Raw genomic sequence first — 21,299 nt, forward strand, 5'->3', positions numbered from 1 at the left:
GATAAATGATGTGGTAAAAAAACTACTTCCACAAATCAGTACATTAAAAAACCAGTTTATGTAAAACTACTTCCACTGATATATACATTATTGATAGTAGACACCTATTAGATAAAAAAAATGGCAATAAGTGAGGATGGTTTAGGCATATAAAACAAAAGGGTATCTAGGTTTTGGCTGTGAAGGCTAGATACGTTAGCAATCTAGCTCAAAGCATATATATATATATATATAATGACTCCACCATGTGTCAGAGGTTTTTTGGCATGGCTTGCAAACCAGGAAGGTGTATATGAACTGAGTATTAACAAGTTGACATCATTGGAGGCATAATTAAGATCTAAAGTGATGCTTAATTTGTTGATCTTGTTTGATTAAAGTGTTAGTTTAATATTGCGATAAAATGATTAGTATCCAAAAAGGAAAAAAAGGGCCTTTTGGAAGGCGAAAAACATACAGCAATATTCGAGAAGAGGTTGATTGATTGGAAGTCAAAGATGGAGAGAGATTATTGAAATGAATGATCCAAGTGGATTGAGGTAAGGAAAATGGTAGGTATGTGAAGCATGTTTGCGTGATTGACGTTGAGTTAGTCATTAATTATTGGGACAAAATCTGCAAGAATCTTACTAACTTCCATCACTTGGGTTCAATGTATTATCATGATATCACCACTCCACATGTTTAATACATTTCAATTTCAATGCTTCACAACACACTCAAAACTCGTCCATGATGCACGTGATTACTATTACACCACACCCAAATTTTCTATAAATTAATTGCTAACCTTTGAATTTACTTTCATTCACATTTTCTTAACTTAACATCGGACTAGGGTTAGCTAAGCTTCTTTAAGGAATTAACTCAACAATTTTCTTGAAAAACTAAATACCATGTTCATTCTAACGTTTTCTTTTACCCAAATGATGTAGTGAATGAAATTCGGAAGTGAGGAAAAACTGATTTTTCTTTTTTTGTTGAGCGATGAAAAATTAATTAAAAATAATGGTTTTTTCAATTTTTTTTTTTTATCTTGAGAAGACATTCTATACATTGTTACTCAGACTCTACTCACTTTCATTGCCCTGCTTTAATAGTCAATAATGACAAGCACAGCAATCTATCATAGGGCAGAGACAATGATGCATTTAGCTAGAGATAAATGTTTAGGATGTTTTGCAGGGAGCTTACACTTTGTGGACTTTGTTCAAACACTTAAAGTGCAATCCCTTCATGATTCATTATGATCATTAGTTATATTTTTGTCATCCATCCAATTCTCTTGTTATATAATAAATTATATTCTATCTGTGCACTTTAAAGATGATTCAAATCTATAAAAATAAAAATATTTTTAAGACGAGATTTATATCTAATTATATATTATACATTATTTTTTGTTTAATAATATACACAGATAAATATAAATATATTGACGAGAATTTAAGTATGAGTTTAAATTTTATATTAAAAAAAAAAAATTAAGTACTGAATAAAGATTATGATCCATAAACTTATCATGTCTTAAAGTTTTAAATAAAGAGTGGTGTCAATTAGATTAAATTTATGCTAGTATTGCTGGTGATACTGCAGAGGGTGCAAGGTGGAAAACAAATTATAAAAGTGGCTAACTAAAATTTCATGTGAAAGACGGTTAGGTGGAGAAAGTATATTATAGAAAAGCACATGGCAATGATGATTGTTTTGAATCACTTGATGCATGAAAACTGAAGTGAAAAGAATAGGAATAGGTCTCATCAGAAGAGAACAAAAATGGCCTTAATGATTCATTATACTATATTATATATTATTATCTTCTCCATTGTTTCTAATTTTCTGAAACTTAGTAATCATGAAAAGTTAACAGGTTCAGTGATGTTAATCAGAGGTATTTATAATTAATAGACAAACTTCACCTGCCGACTTGTTCTTAATCAAATCTACAAAGCTAACTATTAATTTATTTATTAATTCATTGAAGTTGATGGTGTTACTTTCTCAACACCATGCATTCATTTAGAGTAGTGATTTTTTTTGTGATCCTGAATATTAAAAATATATTGTATTAATATCTTAAATATTTTTTTAATATATTTTAAAATTTTAAAATTAATGATAATTAATGTATTATGAAGATATAGTAGAAAAATAACACAAAAAAATTTAGTGAAAAATCCAAATTTATTTATATACCTGAATTTACACAGTAAAAGTTTGAGGTTTAATTTGATGATAAGTAGAAAATTAATTAATAATGCAATCACTGTAGACCGATCTACAGTTGTAACCAATAATATATCATATTATATCACAAAGAGACAATGTCGTTGGTAAAGTAAATTCATTTCTTACTTATTTATATAATCTATCATGCTATAATCATGTAAACCCACCATGCTCATATTAATCATTTACTTTTATTAACAAAATTTAGAATATCGAGACAATATTAACGTTGGACAATTTTTATTTATTTTTTGTTAGCGTTCTAATCATGGAAGTTGGACAATTTAACAATGCTTAGGCTATATACTATAAATCGAATAATGAAAGAATGCTACACATATTACAAAACATTTATTATAAAATATAGGCTTAAATACTTTTTTGTCCTCATTTTCGTAGTGTTTGTTGCGGATGGTCCTCATTCTGACAGAATGTTTAAAATGATCATCATTTTTACTGAATATTTAAAATGGTCCTCATTTTCGCAATTCGTGCTTTATTTGGTAATTTTCTGTGATGCCGTTTAAATCATTAATGGAGCATTGTATAGGTGACACGTAACACATCCTAATACAAATTGCGCCACATGTATATTTTGTCAAAATGAGAACCATTTGCAACAAACACTACCAAAATGAGGACCACAAAAGTATTTAAACCTAAAATATATTACCCATTTCTTTGTAGCGTTATATAAATTGTTAAAAATGTTTCATTTCTGTTAATTAATTTTAACTGTCATAATGAGTTGTGTTATTTTAAATTTAGTTATATTAACTTAATTAATAAACTAAGCTTAAATTTGAATATCTTCAATTTCTGTATATTACAATACAAAGTTAGAATTATACAGAATTTAATTATATGTTTGCATGAAATTTCCGAAAACTTGTTTACAGAATCGTAAATATAGGATATCTTGTGTTGATAATTTCTTCATATTTTAAGTAAGATTTTTCCTTCTTATAGTGCAACATATTTCAAGTTATCCTAACATAGGTCACAAAACCTTTGAAAAACATGACCTTAATTTATTTGTTTATTTAGAGGGGAAATTATATCTAACAATTTGCCTACTAATAATCAATTAACGAGAAGAATAACAGTGACAATATTTCAATAAATTGTTAGAATGGTATATTATAGTAATTTCAGTAATAATATCATAAACTTGACAATGTATAATCTTATTGTGTATTAAGCCTAACGAAGAAAAAATATATTATTTTCTGAAGAGGAAAGAAAGTGCATTTTTTTACGTAGGGAAGTGTATGATATTGGAGTTTGAATATGAAATTAACATAGATATATAAAAAGAAATTTGTAATATCTAAATGTAGACTGAAGTTATATTTTTATACAAAAAAATATATATATAAACAGATATATTAGTTTGATTATTCTTTCCATGGTCTAGTTGAACTAACTCAAGGTTGAAAATTAGAACATGCAACTTAAACTATAAAATATATAATGAATATTTTACATCGGTTATAGTAATAATAAAAATATCGAAAGTATGACTTAAACATTTCAGATCGGTTCTTTGTATTTGACTTTATGTAAAAAATTAGCGAGAAATTAAAAAAATTAGAACTATAATAAACACGTTAAATTAATTATCTTAGTATTAATATTAATCTTGGAAAAAGTTTCCATCTTAGTTCTTAGTATAATCATCGTAAAAAGTATGCTTATCCTAAGATAATTATCGTAAAATACACATCTTGATACCGCGAGAAAAAAATAAAATAATAATAATTAAGCTATAACAAAGCCGTAGCTTTAAAAAAAAGTATATATATATATATATATATATATATATATATATATATATAATCATTTCAAATTTTGTGTGTCTCAAATTTTGTTTTTTAAAAAATGGATAATTTGTTACGCTAATCCTATACCATTAAGCTCTAGAAGGTCAAAACTAATTAATTAAGATATATACATTGTTAAGCAAAATGTTGAAAAAGAGGGTTCATCTGAGTAGATTAATTAGGCACTTACTTTAGATAAGTGTGCAAGTTAAAATCCTCAGACTATATATATATATATATATATATATATATATATATATATATATATATATATATATATATATATATATATATATATATAATATAAAATAGTAGCTTTAATTTTACTCAATCATAAATGAATGGTTTTGGAGATGTTGCATGCAAAAAAGAAAAAAAGAAAAAAGTAACGTGATCAAGTATCTTATTTTAATTTAATGGATAAGGAAAACCACATTCAATTTAAATAGAAAAAAATTAAAGAAATTTGGTGAAAAGCTTATCCTTAAAAGTAGAATATTTATGTTTGAAGTTATATTAGAAAATGGAAGGTAGGCACCAATGGGTTGGAAGAAAATACAATATTTGAAGTTGTGAGTGTAGCCATTTTCTTCTAGAACATGCAAAACTTGTTATAGTGGGTTAGATTTCAATTAGAAAAATAAGTAGAATTTAATTAATATGAAGCAAAATAAATTATAATTATTGAATTTTAATTAAAATAACACTGCTAATATTTTTAACAGTTTTCTTAGCTACTGCCAATAAATGTGACATTTTTTTCTTTCAGATTCAGTTAAATATTCCCATTATTCATGTAAAAGTTATTATTTTTTGTATAATCATTGTTATTAATATTTTTTAAAAATATAAACAATTTTACTCCTAAAATTATAGCCCTACGATGAAAAATATAAACACTTATTAAATGTTGTTAACATATTTTGAATCAAAATGGGTTTTGAAAGTTTATACATACTCTTTTTTTTTGCTATTATAACTATTATATATTTTTATGTCATGTTAAAAGTATATAATATGTATAATTGGTTTCAATTCGTTAAATTTCTAAGAAATTGCATGTCTTAATTTTTTCAAAATACAAAAAAGTCAAATGGCATTGTTTTGTATAGTAACTAAATAATGTTGTTTTCTATATTTTTACACGCCATCATCCTACTGGAAATTTAATAAATGAGTAAAACATTTAAACATTAAAATTTTGATGATAAAATTGTCTAAAAGAAAAGATAAATGTTAAAATAATAGTTGTGTGGTAACATATATAACTAAGTTAAACAAAATTAAAGAAAAAAAGATATGTCCATATTATTTTTATTTGGAACTACAATCCGTGACCCTTATAAAATAGTAAAATTTGTCGAAATAAATAATAAGATTATTAAAGTATTATAACCAGTAAAGACAAAAGTATCTGAAAGTACAAATAAGAAACCCGATTTAAATGAAAAATAATTTTGAATTGTACGAGGGTATAAGTGTGAGGGTAAATGAAAGAAATACAACAATTAAAATTTAAAATTGATTTTGGATGAAGTAAAAGTAACTCCATTTACTTAAATTCGAAAATTGGAATAATTGTAATTTAGTGTTTGTAAATTTTGCCACGTTTTTCTTGATCGTACATGGGCTAGGCCCTAGAGGCTAAAAGAGCCCAATTAGACTTCATAATCGAAATATAAATGGGCCTAAAATGCAATCCAAATGATGGAAGCGACAAAAAGAAAACACTACCATCTTCATTCTTCAGTTTCTCTGTAATCCTTCGAAACAATACGTTGAGATAATTAATATTTTTTAAAAATAATATTTTTATTTTTTAACCGTCATTTTTTAATTATTCTATTTAACTGTTATTTTATAAATTTTAAGATAACATGAATTATTATTTTTTTATTATTTGTAGTTTTTATCTTTCACCTAACTTTTAATTAGAAATAAAAGAGGTAAGTAAAAATAAATGTAAATACTTTATTAAAGTAAAATATAGATACATAATTTTTTAATTTCTCAAAAAAAAAAAAAAAAAACAAACCTCAAACTACATCTAAAAACAAACGGAAAAAATAATATTGAAAGTCTTAACAACACATTCTCCAGCACATCTTTAAAGCCATTAATATTTTATATGTTATCATTTATTAAAGGTTACGAAAATAAATAGTCATTAAACGAGAGTTAAGACGCATTGAAATTTGTGGGTTTTCATAAATAGTAGCATTCATAATTTTATGTAGAAGAATGTACTGTTAATATTTTTCTTTCATATAATAAATAAAAAATTATATAAAATTTTTATATAAGAATTGAGGATTTATATGTCTTCAATGGAAAGGAATAAAAAAGTTTAAGTAAGGTCAATAAAAAATCGAGACAATTATAGGAATAAAAAGGTTGAAAAATATACAGTAAACACCAAAAGATTAAAAAATAAATTATACAAGAATAAAAAATCATTAAATATTTTTAAAATAAAAAGTGAATAAAATATTTCGAATTTATTTAGAATATATTAGCAATGTAATATACTGTTGTTCAATTCTAAATTAACATACACAATAATATTGTTATTTTTATAATAACTATTCAAAAAATTATATATACTTATTTTATACCTATACTTACATATTTTATGAATAAATTTTTAAGCGATAGAACTAAGAAAACCTAAAAATAATATATTTGTAATATATAATACTAAAAATACACCATACCAAAAATTCGCGTACTTTTCTTACAAGTGACGCTGTGTTACATTTTTATATGCCACCATCTCTTGACCGAGCGAAAGAACTTTTTTTTCTTCATTGACTTTTATTTTTCCATGTATCAAACATTTGATTTGAGTTTAATTTTCATGCATAAATTTTTATATTTTTTTTGTAATTATATAATCTGAAATAATTCTCAAAAATATTAATCCCAACGAGCAACGAGTCGAGTATCTTAGTTTCGTCAATTGTTAGGTAATTTCCTGACACAGAGGCAATTGGATTTGGAGTGTCCTAGATTCGGTTCCTGGTTTGGTTCGTACTATTGTACTTGCTTTTACTTTTCATGGGTTCGGAGTTCTGAATCAGAGAATGTGCAAGGTAACCACTTTGTGGATTCAGAAGCAAAGGGTGTTCGTGAGTTTTTGTGAATTCAGAAGAGAGAGCAAGAAGAGTGTGCATGAGCATGAGTAGTGGAAGCAGCTGGTGGTGTGGTTTGAGGCCTTCTTCCTTCAACATGGATACCGAGTTTTCTGTAAGAGGAAACACTTTTGGTGGCATTTTTGGCTCCTCTGCTAAGCCAAGATCACTCAGGGTTCAGCCTTCTGGTCTGTTCATGCTTTTTCATGTTGTTGTTGATTCTCAGAATCTCTTTTTAGTGCATACCTGAAACATGCTTCTTATTGTGGTCGATTTGTTGACTTGTTAAAAATTGTTTGCTAATAATACACTAACACGAAATTTCATTCAAATGTTTTGGAATTTCCTCAGTTAGAGTTTACTGTAGGACAATAGTTAGATGCATAGGTGGTGTAGTTCTATTTTCAGAATTAGAGTTTTCCATTGGTAGCATGCGTCTTTTTAGAATTGAAGTTTTACCTTGGTCATCTACTTTGACCTTTGATGCAGACCTTGCTCTGTGAAATTTCAATTCTAATTAGACAACAGCACAAGAAACATCTAACGAATTGTATCTAGCTTTGTTCTTTTTATTGCATTATCTCCTTTACAAACTGCATTTTATTTTGTCAATTGTTGATAGATCTTAATATCACATCCATAATTTGAATGATATGAATGTGCTTATGTTCCTCGAATATTACTCAGCAAAATCACGTTGCAGATGAAGATGTTGAGGATCTTCTGGCCAATAATATTTCGGGCAAACCTTCTGGGACTGTTCTGCCTTATGTTGGTGTTGCTTGCCTTGGAGCTATGTTATTTGGGTATCATCTTGGGTATGAATTTCATTTTCATTTGATATAAAGATCAATGAACTTGTAATGCAGGGTATCATATTCTGTATATAGCAATCTCAAAGATGATTTTTAACTTATGCATAAACTAGTTTAGTTTATTGAGAAGTTTGGTTAACTTTCTCCTTCTTATTTTCTTCTCTGGAAAGTGTTTATCCTAACAGTTCCTTAGCGAATGACTTAAGCCACATCTTCTTGTCTTAAGTTATCGGCAGTAAGAAGAAACCCACTGGAGTTCTGTGTTGAATTTTCCTTGTTATAGTACTAATTGTCGTCACTGATTATTATTATTCTTAGGTAGGAAACTCTGACAATACTCTTTTTGGTATAGGGTAGTAAACGGTTCTCTTGAGTACCTTGCCAAGGATCTTGGAATCATCCAAAACACTGTTCTACAAGGTACACACTCTTTTCCTAAATTGTAATTGCAAATTAGTTTACATAGTTTGATTCATATTATCAGAAAAAGAAATTATAGATTTTAAAGTATATACTCTTTCCTGTTCTTTTGCTTGTTAATTTGTTAGGCCTATTTCCAGCATATATTCAAACATGGTTTTTGGACTTGTTAATCCATGAGCAGGATGGATTGTGAGTGCACTGCTTGCTGGTGCTACTGTTGGTTCATTTACTGGTGGAACATTGGCTGACAAATTTGGCAGGACTAGGACTTTTCAGTTGGATGCAATCCCTCTGGCAATTGGAGGATTTCTTTGGTCTGTCAATTTTCCCTTGGGTATAAGGTTTGATCTTTTAGGTATTTTTGAGATTGATGGATAAAATTATACTACATTTACAGTGCTACTGCTCAGACTGTTCAAACAATGATCATTGGTCGCTTGTTAGCTGGTATAGGAATTGGTGTAGCATCTGCAGTTGTACCACTTTACATATCTGAGGTGATCCCCTTATAAACAATTATAACCTTTGATCATATATGTACATATTTTCTGTGGATCACGTGGTGATTCCTACTAATGGACAGATTTCTCCAACCGATATTCGCGGTGCACTTGGATCTGTTAATCAACTTTTTATATGTATTGGGATTCTTGCAGCACTGCTGGTTGGTTTGCCTCTGGAGGGAAATCCTATATGGTATTGACTGTTGAATTGTTTCATTCTTGAGTTTATTTTGCACAGAGTATGTATATTAGTGATGTAAATGACTATATTCAGTGTGAAAATTTTAGAAGTAAAATGTGTGTTCATTAATATGCACCCTCTTCTCCCTCGTTTAATTTTATCAGGTGGCGCACAATGTTTGGAATTACTGTAGTTCCATCTGTTCTGTTAGCACTTGGGATGGCTATTTCTCCAGAAAGTCCTCGGTGGCTTTTTCAGGTTATTTGGGAGTATTATACATTATCTTATTGCAGACCAACACATTTACAAGACAAGCAGCTTGAATTTCTACTCTAAGTTTCTTTTCTTATAAAAGATTACTACTTTCAGACACATCAATAACTTTCTGTTAAATATACCTTGGATTATAGTTTCCTATGGTGTAAACTTTTCAAACTAACCATCAACACGTTCAAAGGAAAGAACTTATGTTATATTTTAAATGTCTAAAGACACTATTGGGATCCTTAAAGCTTTTAAATGGGTTAATTTTTACAGTTATGGTGGTCATCTATAATCTTTATACCAAATAAGATGCCTAGTTTCTTGCGAAGTTTGTAATTGTTGGAAGTCCCACATTGACTAGATATAAGGCAATTTCATAATATATAAGTGAGGTACAAATATCATCTTACAAGCCGTTTTGTGGGGCTTGAGTTAGGCTTAAATTCCACCCTTTAACATATTTGAGTACTTAGAGTCTCTATATTTAGAGTATGCAAACACCTCACCTTAATTTAAGGTATATATGTGTGGTTGCAAACCTCACATTCCAAGCCGGTTTTGTGGGATTGATCTTGTATATGTTTTTGATAAAATTACATTTGTTACCTTGTAGCAAGGAAAAATATTGGAAGCTGAAAAGGCTGTTAAAACACTGTATGGAAAAGAAAGAGTGGCTTTGGTTATGCAGGACTTGACAGCAGCAAGTGAAGGTTCTTCTGAACAAGAAGCTGGATGGTTTGATCTGTTTAGTAGTCGATATTGGAAAGGTATTCCAAACTTCAGTTTAATTCCAGGTCTGATTAACAAGGTCTATGGTTTCTAGGGTATTAAGGCAGAATTTCTATAGCAAATATCTGTGGAAGTTAATTTTCTACCTTCTTTTTTACCTTCTGAATTTGTTAGTGCATTTTTTCTTTCCATTTCCCTTGATATGTTATGATGGGATATATCTTAATTGTATCATTGCAGTTTATGTTACAGATTTTGTGATCTAATGTCAACTTATTAGTTTCCTCTGGATTTGATTAATGCTTAATGAAACATTCCTTGTTGCAGTTGTGAGTGTAGGGGCAACACTTTTCTTGCTACAGCAGTTATCTGGAATAAATGCTGTGGTCTATTATTCGACTGCAGTTTTCCGCAGTGCTGGAATCTCTTCTGATGTTGCAGCAAGTGCACTGGTTGGTGCATCAAATGTTTTTGGTCAGTATCTTTCATTCCAAAAATTTTGATATCATGATGACATTTGCACAAACTTGATATTGTTTCTGGCTGATATTTGATTTCATTGCAGGCACAATGGTTGCTTCGTCCTTGATGGACAAGAAAGGAAGGAAAAGTCTCCTTATTATAAGTTTTAGTGGGATGGTAATAATTACCTATACTTTAATTTGTATCAGATATTTTGATACTTTAGGATATTTCAAAACTCTGCCCCTGTGAATTATTTTTCTCTCTGTTTGGTTTAATCATAACAAATTTTCATCTAAACAACTTAACTTGCGTTCCTCGATAATATTAATGAGTTAATCATGTTTTTATCCCTATTTGGTTTTTGTCTTTATCTCAAACTTTGGTCTGTTAAGTCTCTATCTTATGCATGGATTCAATCCTTTTCGTTCATCACCGTTAACTGTTTTTTGACTTGACAAATGACAAATCATGTTGAATGTCGTTCACAAATTCCCCTCCTGTCAATATCTTAAAAGGTTAGCATGATTCATCATTTGTTACGCTGGACTAGAAGGATTGTATCCATGCATTTCAGACGTATTAGGATCAAGGTTTGATATAGGGGTGGAAACCAAAATTGCATTATAGTTAAAGGTCCAAAACATAATTAACTCAATATTATATATTCATGTTCTTAAACTCACTCTTTTTCTCTCCTTCCTAGGGTGCTTCTATGTTGCTTCTTTCTGTTTCATTTACTTGGAAGGTCCTTGCACCATATTCTGGAACTCTTGCAGTCCTCGGGACTGTCTTGTAAGTCATTTAATTTTGTCAGTGAAAGTAATTCCACAAGACTACCAGTCTGTGTTATTTGATTTCCATTTCTCTTTCGATTTGTCACTCTCTGACCTATGAATTTTAAACAGCTATGTCTTATCCTTCTCTCTTGGTGCTGGTCCTGTGCCTGCTCTTCTTCTACCAGAAATATTTGCATCTAGAATCAGAGCAAAAGCAATTGCTTTGTCATTAGGTACACATTGGGTAAGGAACTTCACTGTGGAATCCAATATATCATTACCTTTTGAAACTCTAACTTGTTACTTCTTAAATAAGAGAGTAATATACATCTCGTGTTTGAGACTAGACATTGATAGATGGTAATCCATAGTTTTGATACCTAGTTAAGAAATAAACTTTAAATCTAATTCAATTTTTTAAAATTAACTTGTAAGGTACGGTTTGTACCCACTTATATATTGTGAATTAGTCTTTTATCTCTGGTAAGGTGAGACTTCCAACAGAGGTAACTAGGAGAATTCTTGTGATAATCATAGAGTAAGCATATCAATACTGTCTATACCAAATTATCATGTCCAAAAACTACTGCAATGAAGTTTCTTGGAGCTGTTGGGAAGATTTATAACATGCATTGGTTTTATTCATATTTTGAACACTAACTCTTGATTTTTGTTTATTATTTCCAGATCTCCAACTTTGTGATTGGGCTGTATTTCTTGAGTGTAGTAGACAAGTTTGGAATCAGCAGTGTGTACTTGGGCTTTGCAACAGTGTGTCTTGTTACAGTCTTGTACATAGCTCGTAACGTTGTTGAAACAAAAGGTCGATCCTTGGAAGAAATCGAACTTGCACTTGGCCCTTCAACCTAAGTACACTTCACAAATGCATTTGATCTTAATTCTAATGCTGCTCTTACAATTTTTGTTCCTTAGAACTCTTGGCACTTGTTATTTTTATATTATTTATCCAACTTGTTTTGCTTTTTTACTTCTTAAATTACTCCACTCCTTATAATTTTTCTAGATCTTTGAATAATGAAAGTTCTATCAATCAAGTCTTTATACGTATAATTTTTATAGTATGTCCATCTAGTTTAACCAAATTTATAGTCAAATCCTTATTTTATAATTAGGTTTCTGAAATTTAAGTAAATATTAAATATAAATATAACTGAGAGGAGAAGGATAACTGGAAATATTCTCAACCATTAAAGATTTGAAAGCTTCATTGAACTTTATTTATCTACAATTTTATCTTTCAATGAGTTTTACTCCATTTAGCTGCACCAACATCTTTCTTTCAATGGAACCGTTCTTCAAGATTTTGTATTCTATGCAAGAAATGTTCTTAGTCAGGTTAACTTGCTATTGCCTAAAATGTGATGCACACGTACGTATTGAATACTGCGTTTAGATACGTGTGTGTATATGTATATATACTTGAAACGATTTCATCATATAAATCATAAAATTTATATATTTAATGTAGTTTAATTTTTGAAATAATATAAAAATAAAAATAATTATAGTTAAATATAAGGTTATCACTGTGAGAGAATTTGATTCATATAAGTTGATCAATCACGAATTGGATTAAAAATAAACTTGTTCAACTTGATTTATTGTTGTAATTTGACTAAATTTTTTATAGAAGTATAATCAAAATATTCACCAGATTTTCTTTAAATATTATTATAAAAATAATACTTAAAATTAAAGTGTCAATTTACATAATTTATTAAATAAATAATAAAACATCAAAATTATTTAAATATTATTGAATAATATTTTAATCTTTAAAAAATAATTAAATTGTCGATTAACATAAATAAAAATAATAAATAATTAAAAAATTATGAAAAAATGATAAAAAAAATGCAAAGAATGTTTATCAGTGAATTATGAATCAATTGATTCTCATTAAATTCGAATCCATTTAACTAAGAGTATAAATGAAACTAGTTCATTTTACTCAATATTTAGAAAATGAAAATTTTTCAATCCAACCTATTAAACCTTAAGTGAGTTGGAATGGTTCATAAATTATTTAACTTATTTTGATATCTTTAATTATATATATATAATAAAAAAAATTGTAATTGTTATAATATCTGTAAAATGTTATATCTGAGACTAAAGAAGATGAATAGTATAGATTTTTGGAAATAATTTTTAAGATTCTTTATATCTATCAATGTCATTCGATAAATTTAGAATCGGAACATTTTTAAATATAATAAAGTTAAACATCACATAAAAAAATATTCATAAATTTAGAATCAAAACATTCTTAAGTATAATAAAGTTAAACACTATATTAAAAAAATATTCATAAACTCGATGTATCAAGATTTTAAATTAAAAATTATATCAATCTATTATGTTTGTTAAACAAATTACATATATAATGACTCTTTAGTAAATCTTCTATAAAAAAAGAAAAATGGTTCTTGTTGGTGACAATGAAAGGTTGGATCGAAGTCACGTATGTATTCCCTCGAGAAAAGAAAAACCATCTGGGACGTGTTGTTTTATCGAGCATGGATAATAAAGTCTTCTATTGGATTAACGTTTAAGGCAAAGGGCAATGCAAATTCACAAAACAGGATTATTAAAAAACAGGATAATTATTAGTTGTAGGCCAATAAGCAATAATGTTAACTTGTAAACATCTTTTGAAGCACTTTTAAAATTTTTAATTAGTGACAACTTTACACATACGTATTTTAAACGTATCTTTGTGAGATACGTCCTCCACACGAATACCCTGGCTTGATGAACATATTGGTGCATCACACTCTTCATCCAACATCAATAAAGTTCCTACACTCAGTCACAATCATGGTATTCTGAGTTAATAAACTTTATAAAGTAAATACTTTAAAACTCATGCTTACTATAACTTTTACATTTAATTGCATCAAGTAGATATATTAGTTAAAACCTTCAAGATAACATTAAAACACATTTTAGTGCATGCTCTATTAGATACTTTAACGCATCATCACCTTTCATTGCTTCTGCTTGTGGACACTGCTTACACTGGAATTTGCTCCGTACAAATTGTGTGGACCAGGTTGAATCATTATCAATGAACTAATCAATTTTCTGTCAATGACAACCAGAGCGGTGGGGTGGAGCAACATTCATGGATTCATTCCAGAAAATGCACTTTATATCACACTATGTGACTTCAATCATAAGCTTCTCAGGCTCCTTAGATGAATTAGGAAGTGGTGGCAGAGTAAAGTATGATAAATATCGGATTTTAAGTCTAATTTAACCTTATAGACCGAATTATAAGACTAAATTTACATTCATTTATACATTGTAATTTAGTTTTATCTCTAATCGATGTAAGACTTCCAACATAATTTTCCATGTAGAACAATATACATTTCGAATGTGGAACTAGACATTAATAGATGGTTCGAAAGTGGATAAAACAATGAATCCAACAAATAAACAAAGGACAATGATATTTTGACTCTCATCTTATACTTTCTGACATGATTTATTATTAGACATTGATTTTTTCAAAGAATACATTGATCAATGCTCCACACTAAACTACATCAAGGAGTACAAAATGAGAGTCAAAATATGATTTTCTAATAACAAATTTCGTTAAAATAGACTTTGACTCATGACTCTAATACCATCTTAAAAAGTGGACTTCCACCTAAATGCAACCCCAAGAATAAGAATGTGGCTCACAATTGTGAACTTACCTTTCACTTTGTTTCTGATACCAAATACATATAGTTTGGCACTACTCTTTTACACCATGATCTGCAAAGGAACATTATGTATCATTTTTGTGCATACAATGTACCCTTAATTAAGCAACAACCGTGGCCTCACTTGGGTGGATTGGTTTCTCATCCTAGAACATTTGGGTCGAAACATATTACAGATGAGTTCTGAATCACATTAATTTTGGATCCACATGTGTTAATTATGATGGCTACCCCACCAACATGTGCTTACTATTTGCAAGAAAGTTTCACCCGAGCGCATTTTTCTTAAAATTGATGGATACTTAATTATAATCCTGGTATAATCTTAATAATGTTACTAAAAGAATCTTCGACCAACTCTATCTGGATTCTGGAATCTACTTTAGGACTGTTATGCCCTCATTAATTTCCAGTGAATAGATCTTGAATATATTAACTTTCAGAAAGAAAGATCTGGAATTTACTAATTAAGACTATACTTTAGAAAAATATTTTCTTCCATTATTATCAAATTTATACTTCTCTCCAGTTGTCTGTTTTGATTTTTGCTAATAGAAAGAGATTAACTTAAATGTTACATATTTCAAATTAATTGAGTGCTTAGTGTTGCTTTAAACAAGTAGAAGTAGAACTTTTGGGATTTCAATAAGAACACAAACATATACTTCAACCAGAAATATAATCATTAGCTATTACATAATCAATGCATGCCATGTGGCAAAAGCGGTTATTCAACAGTGTAATTAGATACCATACATTAGTTATTCAGAATTCAAAAACTAAGCCTATTTATAGTCCTGCACCAACGCTGGACCTTAGAATTTTATCAACATAATAACTTCAAACTTGATCAAGTGGATTCTCTTTCATTTCCACCACCGAAGGGAAATCATGTTTAGTGTCATCACACTCTTTTGTGTTCACTGTGCCCTCACTTTCTTGCTGCTGTGTACGATTGGCTTTCGTGTTCTTCTTCTCAGAATTCTTGTATACCATGTATAAGATCATTTGGGTGATGCCAAACAGAAATCCTAGCACATTTGGCAGCTGAAAAAACCCAAAACAACACATTCATCAGTTTTTCTTTCAAGAGAAAATTACAAAGACGTGTAATAGATATAGAAATGTTATTTATTTCTCACCATAATGAATGGATCCTTGTCGAAGAGCCCGTAGAAAAACCACATGGTGGCGCAGAGGGTGAGAAACAAGGACAGTGAAAATGGCATGTACTCAACACTTTTGGTTTTTATGACCTTCCTCTGCAATCAATGTAGACATTTTACATATTTTCAGAAACATAACTTTACAACATCTTTGTCATGTGAATAATCGAATATAGAATATACCATTATGCTTAAAGGAGCAGCGAACACTGCAATGTTGAAAATGGCACAAACCCAACCCACAGCACGAACACGGTTGATTCCAGTCATGGAGAAGATGGTGACCAACATGGTTAAGCCAAAACCTCCAACATCAGCAATGAGTATCATTATCAAAGTCGAAATCTGCAATATCCATCAAAAAATTAATCATGCAACAAGCTTTAAGAAGTGTATGCATGTCTTTCAAACATGGTTATCGAGATAGAACAACATGAAAAAGTGTAGATAACGAAAGATCGTGATCTTGGTTTCACCTTCTGCTTCTTGGGAGCATATATAATGTACATTGCAAGGTATGTAACTTCTATGAAACATCCAATACTGTTGATGGTGACAATCAAAATAGCATTGGTTTTTATGAAGCCATAGTACAGAAGCAAGAGTGCACTAAGAAGTGCGACAACATATGGAATCGATTGAAACCCCGCAGATGATTTGGTCTTGAAAATTGTATAGAAGGTTGGCCTGTGACAGACACAAAAATTATAGAATAAAAAACAGGATCAGTATTCCAAAGTGTAAAGTGGGGTAGCGGAAAACTATGATTCTATTTTTGTTTCAAACAGGACTTACAAGGGTGCCAAGAACACCAGAAACGAGACAATGTTACCTATAGACAGAAAGAAAACAGAGAACATCAGTGAACAAAAGTGAACAAAAACAAAATCAGCAGGTAAAATTTGTTGGTCACTGTTACTAGATAATGCATTCTGCACTCATCATGGTGCGATGAAAATCGAAAATATAGCATGAAAAGAAAAAAGTTACAAAACAAAGATGGCTAGTGACTAAACATAAACACAAACACTTTGATGGTGATACCAAAGTTGAAAATGTTGTAGTCATAGGTTGTTGTAGTGAGACAAATTAATACCTAGAAGACCAAAGATGAAAGCCATCTCTTGAGCAGAAAATGCAACCATTTTTAGATGTTGAGGCGTTTGCTAAAATGTTGGAAAAAACTAGCTTTGCCTTTTGTGCTGTATGTGTAGGACAATGTGTGCTTGAACAAGGTTTGCAAGCTTCTATATATACACATGGTAACCCGTGACAATGTCCGACACGTGTACACTCCCACATAGTTCCCTTTAAAGAGCACTAACGATTTATCATTAAAAAATGCAACCAAATGTCAGTTTGGCAACTTCTCAAACCCCGCATCTCAGACGTGCTTAGTTTTTTCTCTTGTCAAAGTTGTAATTTGAGAAGCAGTGATAAATTATGAGCCACATTCTTAAAGTTTTTGAGGTTAATTAACCAGAAAAGAAGGCTTAGGTAGTAACTAATTTGTGTGCAATGTGAAAACATTACTCTTTATCGCTTATACACAGAACATTCATAACGGTTACATGATTGGTAATAGTTAAAGATTATGACATGATGAAGTTACGTGTTGTATCTGTCCACTTTGCGCCACAATTTTCATGCAATAGCTGAACAATATGTGTAACATCTTTTACCTCTGAGCGGGAGGGGCAAATTAATTTGTGGTTTTAATGCATGGTCCACACACTCGAAAAATAGCCATAATAGTGCTCCTACTTTTCTACCTAGCTATTAGCCTCAATGATGCGTATACCTCGCTCTTCTTTATGTTTAAAATATTTGCTTCTCGTGAGTCTTTAGTAGAAGACAAAAATATTTTATTTAAAGTATGAGATTAATTATTTTATAGATGTGAAATAGGCTTGAATATAAAAGGAAAATTCAAATAATAAAAAATCATAACAGAAAATTTAATGGAAAATCATAATAGAAAATTTAGCAATATAGAGAATCTTGAGAATCTTGAGAAACTTAAGGATGTAAAGAATATTGAGAACCTTGAAAAATGAGAAGACTTTGAAAAATGTGATAATCTTGAAATACGGAACCTTGAGTAATGAAACCTTGAGAAATGTGATAACTTTGAGAAATGTGATCATTTTGAGAAATGGGATAATCTTGAGAAATTGGAGAACCTTGAGAAATTGAAAAAATCTTGAAAATTTTTGATAATCTTGAGAAATTGGAGAACCGTGAGAGAAATTGGAGAACCTTGATAAATTTAGAGAATCTTGAGAAATTTGGAGAACTTTGATGCTTTTTTTTAATTGCTTCAATATGTGGGAGTGATCGATCAAAAAATTGTACAATCAAATTTTTGTTACTGATAATTGATATTAGCAAGAAAGAGTATTGATAAGAAAATTGTACAATCGAAAATTGTACAATCAGATTTTCATTACTAATAATTGTTATTAGTAAGAAAAAGTATTGATCAGAAAATTGTATAATCAAATTGTCATGACCGATAATTGTTATCACCAAGAAAGAGATATAAAAGACTAAGCACATGGTTTTTTTTTTCAAACTAAAAATATAAAGGGTCAAGAGAAGCAAAACTCGCCATGGGTGAAACCACGATAAGAAGGTAATGGTGGAAGGTGTGGGATGTGTTCTTCATTTAATACTATGTGAGTGAAAAAACACAAGTAAGAAAAAATTTGAAGAGAAATACTTTATTGAAAGTATGAGAATGAGTTATTCTGCAAAAGTGAAACATGCTTAAATATAAAGGGAAAATCCAATAAAGTATTTCTCTTCAAAGTTTTCCTACATGGTATCAAACAACAACAATTCATACAGAAAATCATAATAGAAAAAAACTAATAGAAAATCATAACAGAAAAAAAAAAAGATATCAAAGATATCAACACAACCCAAAAAACAAACAAAACCATCTTAACTATTTTCAAATGATTATTCCAATAACAATTGAAATACACAAAAGGTAAAGAGAAACCACCAATTGGAACAAATCTTAGAGATACAATGAACGTTTAGACCCTTGTTTATTTGGACTACTATTGTGAAAGTTTATTCCTCTATTTTTTTTTTCTTTCAGAAGTAGTAAGTGTGAAATTTAAACATGTCAAAATGAGTTTTAATCCGTGAATTGATATGGTTTAGTATGGGTTCAAGTTGGATTGGATTAGCTAAAAGTTTAACCTTTTAAAATGTGGGCAAAATTGTATCTGACTCACTTAACGCGTGGATTATAGGGTTCAAATTAGATTGAAGTAGGCTGACCTCTAACTCAACAACAACAACAACAACAACAATCCTTTATTAATTATATTTATAATTTTTTTCATAAAATATCATTAAGTGGGTCAACCCGTGGTGGGTTGAGCTAGATTACAAAGTTTTTGACTAACAAAACAATGAGTCGGGTTGAGCCGACTCATTTTTGAGTCAACCCATGATGAGCCCACACGTGTAAGTCAGATTAGCTCACTTTAACATCTCAATGAAATGTGAATAAATATATTTTTTTATCATCATATTTGCTAGAAAGTTATATTTTTTAAAGATTAAATGTTATTTTTCACCAAACTATTATATAAAAAAAGGTTAAATGATTTCAGTGGTCCCATTTTGGTAGGAAAATCTCAAATTAATCCTTTTTTTATCAATTTGGTCCATAATTTGGAAACTTTGTTGTAATCAAGTCATTTTCGTTAGTATTGCACTAACAACATTAAAGAGGGGTCATGTATCAATATGTGATTTTTTTGATTTTTTTTTTACTTTTTTTAATTATATCTTTTTTAAATAAAAAATTTGTCATGTGTTAAGTTAACGTTGTGTGGCACATGACAATATCAGTATGATGTGGTAGTGGCAATGACACATGTCACCATCTTGTCCCTGTATTTATATTTTGTTTTAATTGAGTCTCAATTTTTTTTAATTAAACAATTTTATTCCTTTCTAAATTAAAACTAAATTTAATTTTTACATAAATGTCAAATACTTTTATTAAAATATATATTTTTGTTAAATATTATTAACAAGATTAAATTTATTTAAATTTATATCTTACATTGAAATTTATGAAAAATTGTTTTAAAGTTGTTAATACAGAGTCATGTTAATAAAAATAATTCAAAATTAATTTCAACTAATAAGTATATTAAACTTGTTTATCAATTGCATCTCATAAAATAAATCTATCAACTTCTCATAAAATAAATCTATCAACAATTTAATTATTTTTAAAATGTATAAAACTCAATAATTTCTATAAAATTGTTTGGATTAGTTTAAAAATATAAATTTTATCAAACTATATGTGGATGTTTTCCATAAAATAAACAAAGTTCCACAGTAGACTATAATATAATCGATCTCCATGTGTCATTGGTTGAAAAGGCATTTTACATTATTTTACCAAGTGCAAAGAATAGATACTTTATAATTTAATTTAGAAACAATTTTTTTTAATAATAGGTTGGAGATGAAAAGCATGCTTAATATTTTTTTTATGATATCGTAATTTTTATATTAAGAAAAGTCACGTAATTTTCTTTGTGGTGAGTTTATCTTTCATAATATCTAACATTGGTGTTTAACATACATAAATTAATTTGACATTAATAAGTGTGATATTGATTATTAAGTGTTGTACATGTGCTTAAATTGTGATGGTGACAAGGGTTAGGAAATTTTAAGTCTAGATTCTTTATTAATTTTTTAATGTTATTTTTTGTTGAACATTAAAAATATACTATGTTGATATTTTAAATAACTTTTTAATATATTTTAAAACATTAAAATTGGTAGTAACCGATATATTACAAAGATATATTAAAAAAAAACAGCATCAGAAAAATATAATACAAAATCCAAATTCGAGAATTTTAGGCATTGTAAACGTAATTAATGTTGTGCTTGTTCTTAGTTGACTAATGCAGCATGTTGCACAGATTAAAGTCCAAGGTGGTATACCAACCAGGGGACATGACCAGACGTTAAAGTTTCACACCACAAAGGCCTTCTTCGTTCTG

At 29.1% G+C, this 21,299-nt stretch overlaps 2 protein-coding genes across 2 annotated transcripts; one reads left to right on the forward strand and one right to left on the reverse strand.

Annotated features, from left to right (window-relative positions):
* The first annotated feature begins 6,865 nt into the window (after positions 1–6,865).
* On the forward strand, positions 6,866–12,336 carry LOC114186039 (plastidic glucose transporter 4-like). Its single transcript, XM_028074036.1, has 13 exons — positions 6,866–7,371; positions 7,887–8,001; positions 8,351–8,418; positions 8,603–8,735; positions 8,819–8,918; positions 9,005–9,117; positions 9,270–9,363; positions 9,983–10,136; positions 10,426–10,572; positions 10,664–10,737; positions 11,267–11,355; positions 11,469–11,583; positions 12,027–12,336. Exons 1-13 carry the CDS (start codon positions 7,224–7,226, stop codon positions 12,207–12,209), a joined length of 1,533 nt encoding a protein of 510 aa, XP_027929837.1. The 5' UTR covers positions 6,866–7,223; the 3' UTR covers positions 12,210–12,336.
* Positions 12,337–15,719: 3,383 nt separating this feature from the next.
* Positions 15,720–17,469, reverse strand: LOC114184285 (bidirectional sugar transporter SWEET9-like). The gene is made up of 6 exons (XM_028071574.1): positions 17,342–17,469; positions 17,041–17,077; positions 16,722–16,932; positions 16,429–16,590; positions 16,222–16,341; positions 15,720–16,126 (listed from the first exon to the last, which is right to left on the reverse strand). Exons 1-6 carry the CDS (start codon positions 17,388–17,390, stop codon positions 15,920–15,922), a joined length of 786 nt encoding a protein of 261 aa, XP_027927375.1. The 5' UTR covers positions 17,391–17,469; the 3' UTR covers positions 15,720–15,919.
* Between the last annotated feature and the right edge of the window lie 3,830 nt (positions 17,470–21,299).

The sequence above is a fragment of the Vigna unguiculata genome, chromosome 5 (assembly GCF_004118075.2).
Source record: "Vigna unguiculata cultivar IT97K-499-35 chromosome 5, ASM411807v1, whole genome shotgun sequence".
Taxonomy (NCBI): domain Eukaryota; kingdom Viridiplantae; phylum Streptophyta; class Magnoliopsida; order Fabales; family Fabaceae; genus Vigna; species Vigna unguiculata.

What these genes read in the sequence shown, in the direction of transcription:
- LOC114186039 (XM_028074036.1), top strand. Translation starts at nt 7,224, where the DNA reads ATGAGCATGAGTAGTGGAAGCAGCTGGTGGTGTGGTTTGAGGCCTTCT. An exon ending in ACTCAGGGTTCAGCCTTCTG is followed by an intron (nt 7,372 to 7,886) that starts GTCTGTTCATGC and finishes ATCACGTTGCAG; the next exon opens with ATGAAGATGTTGAGGATCTT. An exon ending in TACCACTTTACATATCTGAG is followed by an intron (nt 8,919 to 9,004) that starts GTGATCCCCTTA and finishes ACTAATGGACAG; the next exon opens with ATTTCTCCAACCGATATTCG.
- LOC114184285 (XM_028071574.1), bottom strand. Translation starts at nt 17,390, where the DNA reads ATGGTTGCATTTTCTGCTCAAGAGATGGCTTTCATCTTTGGTCTTCTA. An exon ending in TTTCATCTTTGGTCTTCTAG is followed by an intron (nt 17,078 to 17,341) that starts GTATTAATTTGT and finishes TTCTGTCTATAG; the next exon opens with GTAACATTGTCTCGTTTCTG. An exon ending in ACAAGGATCCATTCATTATG is followed by an intron (nt 16,127 to 16,221) that starts GTGAGAAATAAA and finishes GGGTTTTTTCAG; the next exon opens with CTGCCAAATGTGCTAGGATT.